This window comes from Eleutherodactylus coqui, chromosome 3 (genome assembly GCF_035609145.1).
Source record: "Eleutherodactylus coqui strain aEleCoq1 chromosome 3, aEleCoq1.hap1, whole genome shotgun sequence".
Lineage (NCBI taxonomy): Eukaryota > Metazoa > Chordata > Amphibia > Anura > Eleutherodactylidae > Eleutherodactylus > Eleutherodactylus coqui.
In genome coordinates this window covers 23,808,946-23,823,923 of record NC_089839.1, presented here as the reverse complement: position 1 = coordinate 23,823,923, position 14,978 = coordinate 23,808,946, and the positions used below count along the sequence as shown (strand labels likewise).

The window sequence follows — 14,978 nt, the reverse complement described above, 5'->3', positions numbered from 1 at the left end:
GGGGGTGGGGTTACATTTGTAGTGGATTATGCAAGTTTTCTCAAAAGTGTGGAAACAGTCATATAGAAGGAAAACAGTATGGCAGACGGAGATCCAACTTTGCCTATGAGCTGCGGTGGCAGGGGAAACCTGTTAGGTCACGTCAGCAATATGACGGCCATTTTGAATGCTGCCATCTTGGATTTAACTCTTAGTTTTCCCAATGGGAAGGTGGGTGTGTGATATATCAAACTAGCAGAGCATTTCAAGAGAAAAACAATGCAGTGCTTCATTTTAACATAACTTCATTCATTCTCATGTTAACACAGTGAATTTTTTTCATCACAGGCAATATGAATGATGGCGTTATCTCAAGCAGAATATCTTGAGCTCATCCTCATGTCTCGTGAACGTAGCACACGTGTCATCACCACAGATCTCAATATTTTGGTCATCTAGATTTTGGTTTATCAGCAACAGAACCTTTTTCTCGGAATTTGGAAAGAAGTTTGGCAACTGTGCCGTAGGTAATAGGAGGTCTGGTTGGGTGGCGTTGAGTGAAATCTGTGGTGATGACACATGTGCTTCACTCACCTGATACTGTATAAGGATGATCTCAACACATTCTACTTGAGATAACACCATCCTTCACATTGCCTGTAGTGAAGAAAAATCCCTGTATTAACATGAGAACGAATAAAGTTATGTCAAAATAAAGAGCACCATTATGTTTCTGATGAAATTCTCTGCTAGTTTGATATATCACACATATAGCTTCCCAATGGAAAAATTAGAGTCGAATCCAAGATGGCAGCATTCAAAATGGCCGTCCTGTTGGTAACATTGCCTAACCGGTTTCCCCCCTCCTCTGCAAAGCGATGCAAAATTTATGTCAACATCTGCTAAAATGTTTTTATTCTATATGGTTTTTTTCATTCTTTTTGAGCTGTTGTGCTTTTTTCTCTTTGGAATGGGGAGGGCAGTTTTTCAGCATTGATCAGGCCCAGTGAATTCATGGTCTGTCCAGGTCTTCGGGGATCCTCACTGGTGGGAGGGTGACAGATACGACCACTCTGGGGTCCGTGTGACATACAGTAGCAGATACTTTTTAGCCAGAAACAAGTGAAAGCCTCGGCTTCCTCTATATTCTACTATGCAGCGAGTTAACTCCTGGCAGCTCATGGAACAGCTGCTTCTACCAGGCCTTGGCAATGACTTCCAGGTGCCCTGGGAAGTGGTGAAACCTTGGACACGTCACATGCCAGCTCCAGCTAGTGAACCCATTCATGAATACCAATAATCCCAGCTGTTAACGCGGAGATTTCCCCATGTCACTCATCAACTGAGCAGACAAAACCTACTGAATTATTCAAGGCACATCCTGGTAGAATGTAACGGGAATGCAGCCGAGGGATGACGGCATGCCCAGTCCTATCCACCAGAAGCATTATTTTCCTATTAAACTCTTATTACTAGAGGAAGGGTTTGAGGCTGGTGGCAGCTGTATTTGCCGGCCCTGACCTATGTCTGCTTGCTTGACAGTAGCCATACAGTTAACTTGCTTTACATTGTCTGGGTTACCTACTGACGCTGAGTACACAATGCAAATCTAATCATGAATGGGAAAAGTGGACTTGTTCCAACCGTTGTTCTCTCTGCACCAGAATGAGAAGAGTCAAAGATACATATTGGGGAAACGGGGCTATAAGAAACAAGAGAATTACTATTACAATCTGGAAATACACAGGGGTAAAAATGAATTCTCCCTTTTAGTGCTGGATTACATGGCAATTACCCCTATTACTTCCTGGAGCTGCAGTAGAATCTAGTGGTTAAAGGAAAATAGGGTTTTAGATCCTACAGTCCGCCTCGGCAAGAGCGATGAGTGAGTGGCGGGAGGTTTCTGCTGCCAAGTAATGACAAGACTTTTCCTTTTTAATAGGGCTGGCTCCAGGTTAACATGTCCCTTGGGCAACAGAGTCATAGTGGACCCCTCTTGGTAATATATAGGCCCTGTTAGTAAATTATAGGCCCCACTGAGCCTTCTAAGTAATTTATATGCCCTGCTCTACTTCCTTAGTAATGTATAGGTCCTACTGAACCCCTGAGTCATTTATAGGTCCCACTAGTCTCTCTAAGTAATTTATAGGGCCCACTGATCCTCTTATTCATTTATAGGCCTCACTGTGTCCCGAGTCACTTGTACACCCAACTTTGACCCCTGGGTCAAAATTGGGTTATTTATAGGCGCGTCTTTGCCCCCTGAGTCACTTATAAGCCCCCTTGTGCCTCCTAAGTAATTTACAGGCCCCATTTGCTCCCTGGGTCAGATGGATGGGGAAAAGAAGGGGGAATAAAAACTAAAAAATGAACACTTTCCTGGACAACTATCAAGAGCTTAGCGCACCCGTTGGATTGGGGTATGGTTCAAGGGGAAGACGATGCCATGTAAGTGCTGCTGTTATTCTTATATTACTTTCATATCCCACATTACGGGAAGGCGTTACAGATGCAATTCGTCCTGTAAAGTGGAATAAATCTTACAACTGATATTCGGTAATTGACTACTTCATTTCCTTTTGCTCCCCCCTTCCTGGCAGCTGTCATCACGGGGCTTTTAAGATGTGGCCAATCCTCCCAGTTAGGGGGTGCAGGAGCACGGTATAATATATGGGTGCGCTCCAATGGGACTGACTGTACACTCAGTGATGGATGAAGAAGTTTTATTAACATCCAGTTGAAAGAAAAGCAATTACTGATCTCATTGTTTGTGCCGACTCTGTACTCGTATATTAAGATAAATGGGTGAGAGCAAATTCTGCACACACAATGGACGCATCAATCACTGGGCGCTCAGCTCTGTGTGACCCATAAAGCAGATGACTTTACCAAAATGCACCAAGTTAACCTGTAGATTTCCAATGGCTAATGAACTATGGATTCCATTAAATTTACAGAGTGCAGAGTGCACTTTGGCAATTACTGGTATGGGGGCAATTATGTTGTCACTGTATGGGGGCACAGTATGGGGCCACTACTGATGTCAATGCAAAGGGGCACCGTGGCTGGCAGTGCTAAGCAAAAGCACTGTTGTTGTCTCTTTAATGGGGGAACACTATAGTGGTAACTGCTATGGAAAGTACTGTGGATGTTACTGTCATCGGGAGCACTATAGTTGTTATTAGGGCACTATGGCTGGCACTGTTCTAGTACAAACAATCAGAAGTAGCAATGTGGGCAAAATGGATATATTGTATTATGCCTAATGCAGGGTCTGAGGTGAGGAGCATGACACATAGTGTAGCAGTTTCAGGCACTGGGTTGGAACCTCAAGTGTGGTAGCCGCAGGTCTGGAGAGTAGTCAGGAAAGAGCCAGGAGTCAGCAACGGGAGGTCTCGGTTTGCAGTACAATGGAGGAGGCGGATAGCATAGTCAGAAGGGAAGCCAGAGGTCAGCAATGGGAGGTCTAAGTCTGAGTACAATGGAGAAGGCGGGTAGTGTGGTCAGAAAGGAAGCCAGAGGTCGGTGTCGGGAGGTCTCATTTTGATAGCAGAGGAGCAGGCAGAAGTGGAACTTGATCAAGGCTTGTTGAGCACAATAATCACGCAAGCAGTGAGGGACAGAGACAGGCTTTTATAGTTTGCTTAATCAAGAGCAGGGCGGAGCCAAGACAGGAAACTGGATCAGGGATACAGGAACCAGCCTAAGGTCCAGCAAGGGAGCTGTGCTGAATGTTGGACAGCTCCACAGGTAGAGCCGCCGACTGGAGCACAGGAAGTCCTGGGTTTGATCCCCGACACATAGATTTCCTCTTTTGTTTTCTCTGACTCTTCATTTCAGGAACTGGACTAGGTGCTACAAAGTGTACCAGATCAACTCACACTAAGTATTTACTTTTTTTGTGGTCCTTGTAAGTATATAGCACAATGTGAATGTGGCCCTCTCACTAAAAATAGTGCAAACCTCTGACTGGTCTAAAGTATGGTCTCTACACTAAAACTACCTTGGGTTATTTCCAACTATTTTGCCACACTAGAGAATGTGTGTCAGACCTCCCCCTTATGTTATTTCCTCTCATATGCAGCAGTTGACAGCTATAAACAGTCACATGATAATCAAGCTCCGCCTACTGTAATGGGAATTAAAAAACAATATAGCAATCACAAATGACAGATGATGGTAAGAGCCTGTATACATTTGCACAGCCCTTAAATCACCGACTACTGTGATGTCATCAATGTAACTTTATGATAAATGAAGTTTCTCTTTCATCGATTCATCAGGAAGATGCTTTAGGGAAACGCATCAATTAATTTACGACATACTGAACCGATTGGCAGATATTGTTACAATCTTGGTTTCCTATGACTAACATTTGGCGGCCTCGGCGGGATAACTTAACTGTAAAGAGACAGTGGCGGTGACTCCTGTAAATGTAACAAGGGAGAAGTCTGTGGATCTCTGTTCACTTCCACCAACTTCAGGATTTGTTTGACACTGAGCTCATAATAAACAGAATAATTGTGGGGTTAAGTATCTCCAGCTATGAATCAGTGGAGGGATTCATAGAGTAAACATCACTTACGGCTGCCATGGAGTTGATCCGGTCGATATAATAGTCCGGCCAGCTGGTAGCCAACTTATTTGGATCTTCTTGCTCCTGCAAAAAAAAAAAAAGGTAATACAAGGTTAAAAATGGGTAGCATTGATTTTCATCAGTCAATAGAAAAGGAAAAGTCAGTAATAAAGTGTATTCTGTAAAAGCCAAGCCAGATCTTCTGCAGCCCAGCAAGGACTCAAGATCACAATGATACTCCCTAAGATCCAGCAGAAGGGAAATTAACTGTTAGATCTTATTGATGTTTTCTATTTATGGAGGAAGGGCCCCTTAGAACGATTTCTTCTGGTGGGCCAAAGGAACCTGCATGTGTATCTGTCCACTCCAGACCCCTCTGGAGGCAGCTTGTCTTACGTGAAGCATCTTCAAATAATGACATTTACATTAATTTCGTTAGAAACAAAAGTTTGATTCTTTTTTCCGGTATTATCTACATAAAGTATCTTGAAATACTGCACTATTACTGTGTTTTCTACAGTTCCCTTGTCAGCTTTGCTGCATAGACTGGAACAGCATAAGCAGAGTCGTCTCATCATCATCAGAGGACAGACAAGTTAATGACAGTTCTGTTGTACCGCTGGAGGTCTACATAAGGCAAAATATGTATCTTGAACATCCTGAATTCAGTATAACAGTCCTAGATTTTGAGGTCTGTCTCACCAGTTCAGGAGGCAGAAAACATGTCTCCCCCGGGATAAAGAAAAAAAAACCGCCGCACTAGTCACTTCTGCATACCAAGATCAGATGATCACTGCAAGCATTGACTGACAACGGTAGTGAAGCAGAACAGAGCTGAGAACAAGAGAGAGGAGTATATAAGAGCTCGTTTTTTTCCTTTACTGCATAAAAAGGAGCATAAGGGGGCAGTATTACCATGGGGCACATGTGTGGGTACTATTACTGAGGGGCAAAAGTGGGGGCACCATTAGCGAGGGGCGCATGCTGCTGCACTATTGCTGATCAGGGGCATGTAGCAGCATTATTACTGAGGGGGCATTATTACTGTGTGGATAATTATTATGGAGATAAGCATGCAGACGCACTATTACTATAAAAGGGACCCTAACAGGAACTAATAGAAGTGTGAAGAGGGTGTGACTGAGAAGCAAAAATAACTGTGAAGGCGTCACGAAAGGGCACTATTCCTGTGAAAGGGTCACTGAGATACATTATTACTGTGAGGAGGTCACTGAGGGGCACTATTACTGTGAAGGGGTAACTGAAGTGAACTATTAGTTTGTGGGGTTCACTGAGGGGCACTATTACAATGAAGGACCATTGAGGGACACTATTTTTGTGAGGGAGTCAATGAGAGGCACTATTACCGTGAGAGATATCAATGACAGGCACTATTATTGTGAGGAATCACTAAGGGGCATTCATACGGTAAGGGGGGTCACTAATAGGCACTATTACTGTCAGGGAGTCACTGAAGGGTACTATTAATTTGAGGAACACTATTACTATGAAAAGGCCACTGATAGGCACTATTACTGTGTGAGGGGCACTCAGGGGCACTATTATTGTGTGAGAGGCACTCAGGGGCACTATTACTGTGCGAAGTCACTGAGGGGCACTATTACTGTGTGAGGGGCACTATTACTGTGTGAGGGGCACTATTACTGTGCGAAGTCACTGAGGGGCACTATTACTGTGTGAGGGGAACTCAGGGGCACCATTACTGTGTGAGGGGCACTCAGGGGCACTATTACTGTGTGAGGGGAACTCAGGGGCACTATTACTGTGCGAAGTCACTGAGGGGCACTATTACTATGTGAGGGGAACTCAGGGGCACTATTACTGTGTGAGGGGCACTCAGGGGCACTATTACTGTGTGAGGGGCACTCAGGGGCACTATTACTGTGCGAAGTCACTCAGGGGCACTATTAGTTTGAGGAGGTCGCTGAGGAGCACTATTACTGTGAGGGGAACACAGAGGTCATGGCTTAGCCGGTAGCCTACCATTACAACATTTGCCGCAGTGTACTATACACACCACAAGAACAGTCCCTCTTTTCATTGTTTGAGAGTTGGGAGGTAAGGACAAAGCCCTGTATACAGCTTCCCTGTGACTCTCAGGACTACTCTACCATATCCTATTCTTTGCAGCTGCCATAAAGCAAACACACAGTGCTGCACAGCTTATACAGACCATACAGGAAGGAAGAATATGACTCCAATATCGCCGGTCGTATATTATATTTCCGTGTAACTTTTTTTTAGCACATAACACAGACATCGCCCCTTCGGGGTCAGGAGTGGGCCGTGTCGGCAGCTTCACCACAAATGTATATATAAGAATGCTATCTGTGACCGTGCAGATGCGATGATTCAGACTTTCTGGAACAGAAGCCGTTTTTATATATTTTTTATCACAGATTTGCTTTACACTCCTGTATGAGCCGCCGCCGCCACCACCGCCACCGCGGCGCAGTCCTCAGCAACATAAAACCCCAATGCTTCTACCATGTGTCTCCTTCGTCAGGCCGGGGATTAGGTGCTGCAAATTATCAATATTGCTTTTGCTGGTGGAGCAGCTTTAATGGCATCATTACTGCTTGACCTCAATATCTGGAAGTTAGACGCTTGGTGCGGGGGTTACCCCTTCTACAGTTTCACCGTCTCTTGCTTGTTTCCTCGTCCGCACGTATCTTTTATATCTCTGCTCCAGAGAGTGGATTTGTCATTATAGATTACAACACAATCCTACATCACTCTAAAAGCGGAAAAAGGCTTTTCTCTCCGGCACCGCGCGTTTTATGGCTTATTAAACCACAGGACTCAGCGCTGATGAACACAACACTCTCCGGCCAGGGAATAATGGAAATACATAGAGGGGTAGTAAACTTGTTAAGTGGCCTGAAGTAGCCTGTTATCTGCAGGAGGGGGACACGGAGGGGCTACATATGTTATACACGTGGAGAAACTGATTACAAAACCCTAAAACACTGCCCCCTGTGGTGAATATATAGGATGGCGGCACCACTGAGAACATATAAATGGGCATCCTCTCCTGGGGCTGACTCATGCTAAAGAAAATGTTTTAACCTATGCCCTACTCCTTAGAATATAGGCCACGCATTCGCCTAATACCCCTGAACGCATAACAGTGCCAACCATAATACCCCTATAACAGTACCAAGCACACTTACTAAAACACTGCCTTCTGGTGGCCAGGGGTAAGCATATAGGACGGCAGGACCACTGAGAAAATATAAATGGGCACCCTCCCCTGGGGCTGCCTCCTGCTAATGACTCAGAAAATGTTTTAACGTATGCCCCAGCCCTTAAGAGTATAGGCCGCACTTTCGCCTAATACCCCATAACAAATAACAATGCCAACCACAATACCCCTATAATAATGCCAGTCACAGCACCCGTATAACAGTGTTGTCCTCCACAGTACCCTCATAACAGTGTCAGTCACAGTACCCCTATAACAGTGTTATCAGTCAGAGTACCCCTATAACAGTGTTATCAGTCACAGTACCCCTATAACAGTATCAGTCACAGTACCCCTATAACAGTATCAGTCACAGTACCCCTATAACAGTGTCAGTCACAGTACCCCTATACCAGTGTCAGTCACAGTACCCCTATACCAGTGTCAGTCACAGTACCCCTATACCAGTGTCAGTCACAGTACCCCTATAACAGTGTCAGTCAGAGTACCCCTATAACAGTGTCAGTCACAGTACCCCTATAACAGTATCAGTCACAGTACCCCTATAACAGTGTTATCAGTCACAGTACCCCTATAACAGTGTTATCAGTCACAGTACCCCTATAACAGTGTCAGTCACAGTACCCCTATAACAGTATCAGTCACAGTACCCCTATAACAGTGTCAGTCACAGTACCCCTATAACAGTGTCAGAGTACCCCTATAACAGTGTCAGTCACAGTACCCCTATAACAGTATCAGTCACAGTACCTCTATAACAGTGTCAGTCAGAGTACCCCTATAACAGTGTCAGTCACAGTACCCCTATACCAGTGTCAGTCACAGTACCCCTATACCAGTGTCAGTCACAGTACCCCTATAACAGTGTCAGTCAGAGTACCCCTATAACAGTGTCAGTCACAGTACCCCTATAACAGTGTCAGTCACAGTACCCCTATAACAGTGTTATCAGTCACAGTACCCCTATAACAGTGTTATCAGTCACAGTACCCCTATAACAGTGTCAGTCACAGTACCCCTATAACAGTATCAGTCACAGTACCCCTATAACAGTGTCAGTCACAGTACCCCTATAACAGTGTCAGAGTACCCCTATAACAGTGTCAGTCACAGTACCCCTATAACAGTGTCAGTCACAGTACCCCTATAACAGTGTCAGAGTACCCCTATAACAGTGTCAGTCACAGTACCCCTATAACAGTATCAGTCACAGTACCCCTATAACAGTGTCAGTCACAGTACCCCTATAACAGTATCAGTCACAGTACCCCTATAACAGTGTCAGTCACAGTACCCCTATAACAGTGTCAGAGTACCCCTATAACAGTGTCAGTCACAGTACCCCTATAACAGTATCAGTCACAGTACCTCTATAACAGTGTCAGTCACAGTACCCCTATAACAGTGACAGTCAGAGTACCCCTATAACAGTGTCAGTCACAGTACCCCTATAACAGTATCAGTCACAGTACCCCTATAACAGTGTTATCAGTCACAGTACCCCTATAACAGTATCAGTCACAGTACCCCTATAACAGTGTCAGTCAGAGTACCCCTATACCAGTGTCAGTCAGAGTACCCCTATACCAGTGTCAGTCACAGTACCCCTATAACAGTGTCAGTCACAGTACCCCTATAACAGTGTCAGTCACAGTACCCCTATAACAGTGTCAGTCACAGTACCCCTATAACAGTATCAGTCACAGTACCCCTATAACAGTATCAGTCACAGTACCCCTATAACAGTGTCAGTCAGAGTACCCCTATACCAGTGTCAGTCAGAGTACCCCTATAACAGTGTCAGTCACAGTACCCCTATAACAGTGTCAGTCACAGTACCCCTATAACAGTGTCAGTCACAGTACCCCTATAACAGTGTTATCAGTCACATTACCCCTATAACAGTATCAGTCACAGTACCCCTATAACAGTATCAGTCACAGTACCCCTATAACAGTATCAGTCACAGTACCCCTATAACAGTATCAGTCAGAGTACCCCTATACCAGTGTCAGTCAGAGTACTCCTATAACAGTGTCAGTCAGAGTACACCTATAACAGTATCAGTCACAGTACCCCTATAACAGTGTCAGTCACATTACCCCTATAACAGTATCAGTCACAGTACCTCTATAACAGTATCAGTCACAGTACCCCTATAACAGTGTCAGTCACATTACCCCTATAACAGTATCAGTCACAGTACCCCTATAACAGTGTCAGTCAGAGTACTCCTATAACAGTATCAGTCACAGTACCTCTATAACAGTATCAGTCACAGTACCTCTATAACAGTATCAGTCACAGTACCCCTATAACAGTGTCAGTCACAGTACCCCTATAACAGTGTCAGTCACAGTACCCCTATAACAGTGTCAGTCACAGTACCTCTATAACAGTATCAGTCACAGTACCCCTATAACAGTGTCAGTCACAGTACCCCTATACCAGTATCAGTCACAGTACCCCTATAACAGTATCAGTCACAGTACCTCTATAACAGTATCAGTCACAGTACCCCTATAACAGTGTCAGTCACAGTACCCCTATAACAGTGTCAGTCACAGTACCCCTATAACAGTGTCAGTCACAGTACCCCTATAACAGTATCAGTCACAGTACCCCTATAACAGTGTCAGTCACAGTACCCCTATACCAGTATCAGTCACAGTACCCCTATACCAGTATCAGTCACAGTACCCCTATAACAGTGTTATCAGTCACAGTACCCCTATAAAAGTGTCAGTTACTCATATGGTTGTCAGTTACAGTGCCCCATAACTGCGACAGCACCAATACCAGTGACAGCTGCAGAGCCCTTATAAAGATGACAGAATACTGCCGCTCACAGCTGCAATATAGTAGTTCCAGCCACATTGTCCCATAACAGTGTCACACACAGTATCCCCATTACAGTGCCAGCCACAGTGCCCCATATCAATGTCAGCTGCAGTGCCCCATAACAGTGCTAGCCACAGTGACCCATATCAATGTCAGCTGCAGTGCCCCATAACAGTGCCAGCCACAGTGACCCATATCAATGTCAGCTGCAGTGCCCTATAACAATGCCAGCCACAGTGACCCATAACAATGTCAGCTGCAGTGCCCCATAACAGTGCCAGCCACAGTGACCCATAACAATGTCAGCTGCAGTGCCCCATAACAGTGCCAGCCACAGTGACCCATAACAATGTCCACCATGTTGCCCCCACAACAGAGCAAGTCACACTGTATGTTACATAGTAATTCTCCACTTCCTGTGGCAGGGCTCCCATACACAGACTAGAGAATGCCAGAGATTAGAAGTGGTAGGAAGCTGAAAAGTTGTTCTTGTCTGCCATTACGGGGTGGAGAGATAACAGCCCAACATTGGGGAATCGTTACATAAGCAATTATCCTGAATGCTATTTTCCAAGCTGCTCCCAAGTAAACCCAAGTCCTTCCCAGATGGGGCGTTTATGACGTGTTTTTCCTCTGGAGCTCTCGGTCTCTTCCAGGCGACATCCCACTGACATCCGAGCCTTGTCTCCCCTCCCGAACACATAAAGCCATGCTTGGACGCAGCGCCTGCGATCGCTGCCCGGCTGACATCCTCCTGCGAACAAGCAGTTGCTACGTTACACGAGGAGGACAGAAAAATGCATTCACTTGTTAATAGGAGAGTACGAAAACACATGTAACGCGTTCCCGTAAAACCTCCGAACGGAAAAAGTATCAGAGCGACAATTATAGAAAAGCTCTGGAAACACGGAGGAGCCACTTTCCATCGTCCCACTCATGAGCTAATGTAGAAACCCTGCGACTGTCGAGTGAGAAGGGGGTCATTAAGTGGTCACCTATCAAGCTTGGGTAATTAAAGGGAAAGCCCGGCAAATAAGAGAAACTTTTTGTTTGTGTGGGTATTTTGGCTCGCACCTTTTCATACTTTACCCCCTTAAAAAATGGCGGCCAGGACTAAGCTGTGAGGTTGCGGTTTTACGCGGGAGGAACTGACGGACTTTGTGACTCCTTGACGGAATATTTTTTTCAAGGCTTTAAAAAAAAAAATAATAATTTCTTAAGACTAATTTCATATGGGCAAGCGCGATTGCCCATTGGCCCATTATCGTGCACGTGCGATTTCTCCGTGGATGCATTTTTGTGTCAAGACGCCTCGCATCACTTCAGGGAAGTAGAGATCCTCAGACGCGGCAAGCGATTCCCATTATTTTCAATAGGAAACATCACATCGCACTGGCATGTACCTCCAACACTGTGCAATGCTTTTGCCGGCCCCACTGAAAACAATGGGCGAGGCGTTCCAGGAAAAAGAGAACTCAAAAGGCGAAGATCAAAATGCCCTCCTCTCCCATTGTGGTGCCCAGTTTTGCCACCATAGACAGGAGGACCCGGTGTTTCCTGTCCTGCTGCCTTTCTCATGCCTACCAAGAGGGGCAGACAAAATAAGTGGACTGCCACCCAGTCACTAACAGGATAGGACCAACCTGCTGTGGGCTCCTTCTTCCTGGGACCCCATACAAGCCACGTAGTTGCCCCCAGTAGTCTGTGCGCCCTCCACAGTGCTCTACTACATAGTAACAAGTGGGATTTAGCCCCTCATGGGAAGTCTACAGCACTGCATCCCCCATCATGTATTGATACTGAATGTTCCTCACATCAATTGGGGTATCTAAGTCTATCATATGTGATAGTGTTTGATGATCCAATGTATCTACCATTTATTGATGTAAAGTATCTAATCTATTATATATGACTGTCTGTTGATTAATTCATCTACCTTTATCATGTGTCATAATGTATGCTGTATCTAAGTATATCATGTGTGATACTGTCTGTTGAGATGAGTATCTAATACTAAATTGTATTATACTGTCTACTGAGCTGCGTATCTAATCTTATCATGTGTGATATTGTCTGCTCAGCTGTGTATCTTGTATTATAATGTGCAATACTGTCCAGTGTATCTAAGCCTATATGTTATATTGTCTACTGAGCTGCTGTATCTAATCTTAACATGTGTGATACTGTCCGCTGAGCTGTGTATCTAATTTTCTACAATACTGTCTATTAAGTCTTACATCTGGGTAAGAAAAATGAAAAAAGCACAGACAGAATGTGAGGAATTGGACTAAGCAGCAGCACATGTGAAAAATACTTGGGTATACTAATAGATCACAGACTGAACATGAGTCAACAATGTGATGCAGAAGCCAAAAAGACAAACACAATTCTGGGATGTATTAAGAGAAGCATAGAGTCTAGATCACGTGAGGTCATTATCCCCCTCTACTCTTCGTTAGTCAGACCTCATCTGGAATACTGTGTCCAGTTCTGGGCACCCCACTTTAAAAAAAGACATCGAGAAACTGGAGCAAGTCCAAAGAAGAGTTACCAAGATGGTGAGCGGTCTGCAAATCATGTCCTATGAGGAACGGCTAAAGGATCTGGGAATGTTTAGCTTGCAGAAGAGAAGGCTGAGAAGAAACTTAATAGCTGTCTACAAATATCTGAAGGGCCGTCACAGTGCAGAGGGATCAGCCCTATTCTCATCTGCACAAGGAAAGACTAGAAGCAATGGGATGGAACAGAAAGGGAGGAGACACAATACCTCCACAGTGCCACCTATTGGAAGGCGGCAATACCTAAAGGGAGGAGACACAGATTAGATATTAGACAGTGAGGGGGATCAATGAGTGGAACAGGTTACCACAGGAGGTGGGGAATTCTCCTTCAATGGAAGTCTTCAAACAAAGGCTGGACAAATATCTCTCTGGGATGATTTAGTGCATCCTGCACTGAGCAGGGGGTTGGACCCGATGACCCTGGAGGTCCCTTCCAGCTCTACCATTCTATGATTCTATCTAAACCTATTGTGTGCCATACTGTCTGCTGAGCTGTGTGTCTAAGCCTATCATATGTGATACTGTCTACTGAGCTGTGTATCTAATCCTATTTTGTGTGATACTGTCTCCGAGAACCACACAGCACTACAACCCCCATTATTGCACATACTAGAATATAATGGGGCCGCTGCTGGTTACACAGGGTTGGCGGGGCACATTTTTGGCATTGATGCCCGGCTCCCAGGAGACATGGTAATAATAGTGTATGTCATTAATGATGATTGTGTTGGCAGGACTCAGATGTGCAGATCTCCGGCTTCCAGTCCCCGCAGCAGCATTTATCCTGCTGGTGTTTTCACATCTCACTGGTATCAGCCTCATCTGACCACAATCTGTCTGTAGAGACCCAGCTCAATCTATTACACTGCGAACGAACGTGTCCTTCCTGGCGAGGCAATGGGGACACCGAGGTCACAGAGGGACAATAAGGCTTTACAGGGACTGTGAATGTAAGAAGACCAGTCTGTGGCTACTATAGGGGAACATCACTGAGATATACTGTAGCTGTAAATGTATAGTGCTGTGCAAAAGTATTCACCCCCTGCTACTCTTACTGTATAATTGCATTAAACTCAATGAAGCAGCCTTACTGATTACTAATTGTACTGCACTTATGAAGCGTCTGATGCCTTTTTCTTCAAATATCATCAGTTTTTTTAGTGGAACGTGAAGTTGCAGAAGTCGGGTCTTCTGATCTCCCTCTCAGCTTAGAACTGTAGAACATACCAAAGCTGGGATGGAAGCATTGGGATCCACCACTACAGTCTGCAGCAGCCCCCTCCTAAATTGTACGTGCCCCTCAAAAGGTTTGTGCCCCATCCGAAAAATATGTTGTCCCCTTGAAAAGTATGTGTCCAACCAAAAAGTATGTATCCCTCCAAAAAGTAAGTGCTGCGAATAAAGTCTGCATTCCAACAAAAAGGATGTGCCCCCTCCAAAGTACATGCGCCCTCTGAAAAGTATATGATCCCATCAGAGGGGTAACTTGAAGCTCCTGGGCCCCAATGCAAAATATATAACAGGGCCCTCAATTACATTGCTTTATTCATAGTACTGGGCTCCCTATATGGAGAAGAGAGGCCTTATGGGTCCCCCAATGTTCCTGGGCCCGGGTGCAACCGCATCCCCTGCACCCTCTATAGTTACGCCCCTGGATCCCATTGAAAAGTATGTGACTTATGAAGAGTATATGCCCCCTGATAAATATGTGCTCCCCTTGAAAAGTAGGTGCCCCACCAAAAAGTATCTGTCCCCTGGAAAATAAGTGCCCCCTGAAAAGTATGTGCTCCTCCTC

General features: G+C 45.0%; 1 protein-coding gene across 3 annotated transcripts in view; it reads right to left on the bottom strand.

Moving 5' to 3' along the window:
* DAAM2 (dishevelled associated activator of morphogenesis 2) overlaps positions 1 to 14,978 on the bottom strand; it is a 211,451-nt gene that overhangs the window by 108,131 nt on the left and 88,342 nt on the right. For all 3 annotated transcript variants that reach the window (XM_066595315.1, XM_066595317.1, XM_066595318.1), the window contains exon 4: positions 4,565 to 4,639. In XM_066595315.1, the coding sequence (XP_066451412.1) occupies positions 4,565 to 4,639 (75 nt within the window). The remainder of the gene's footprint in view (positions 1 to 4,564; positions 4,640 to 14,978) is intronic.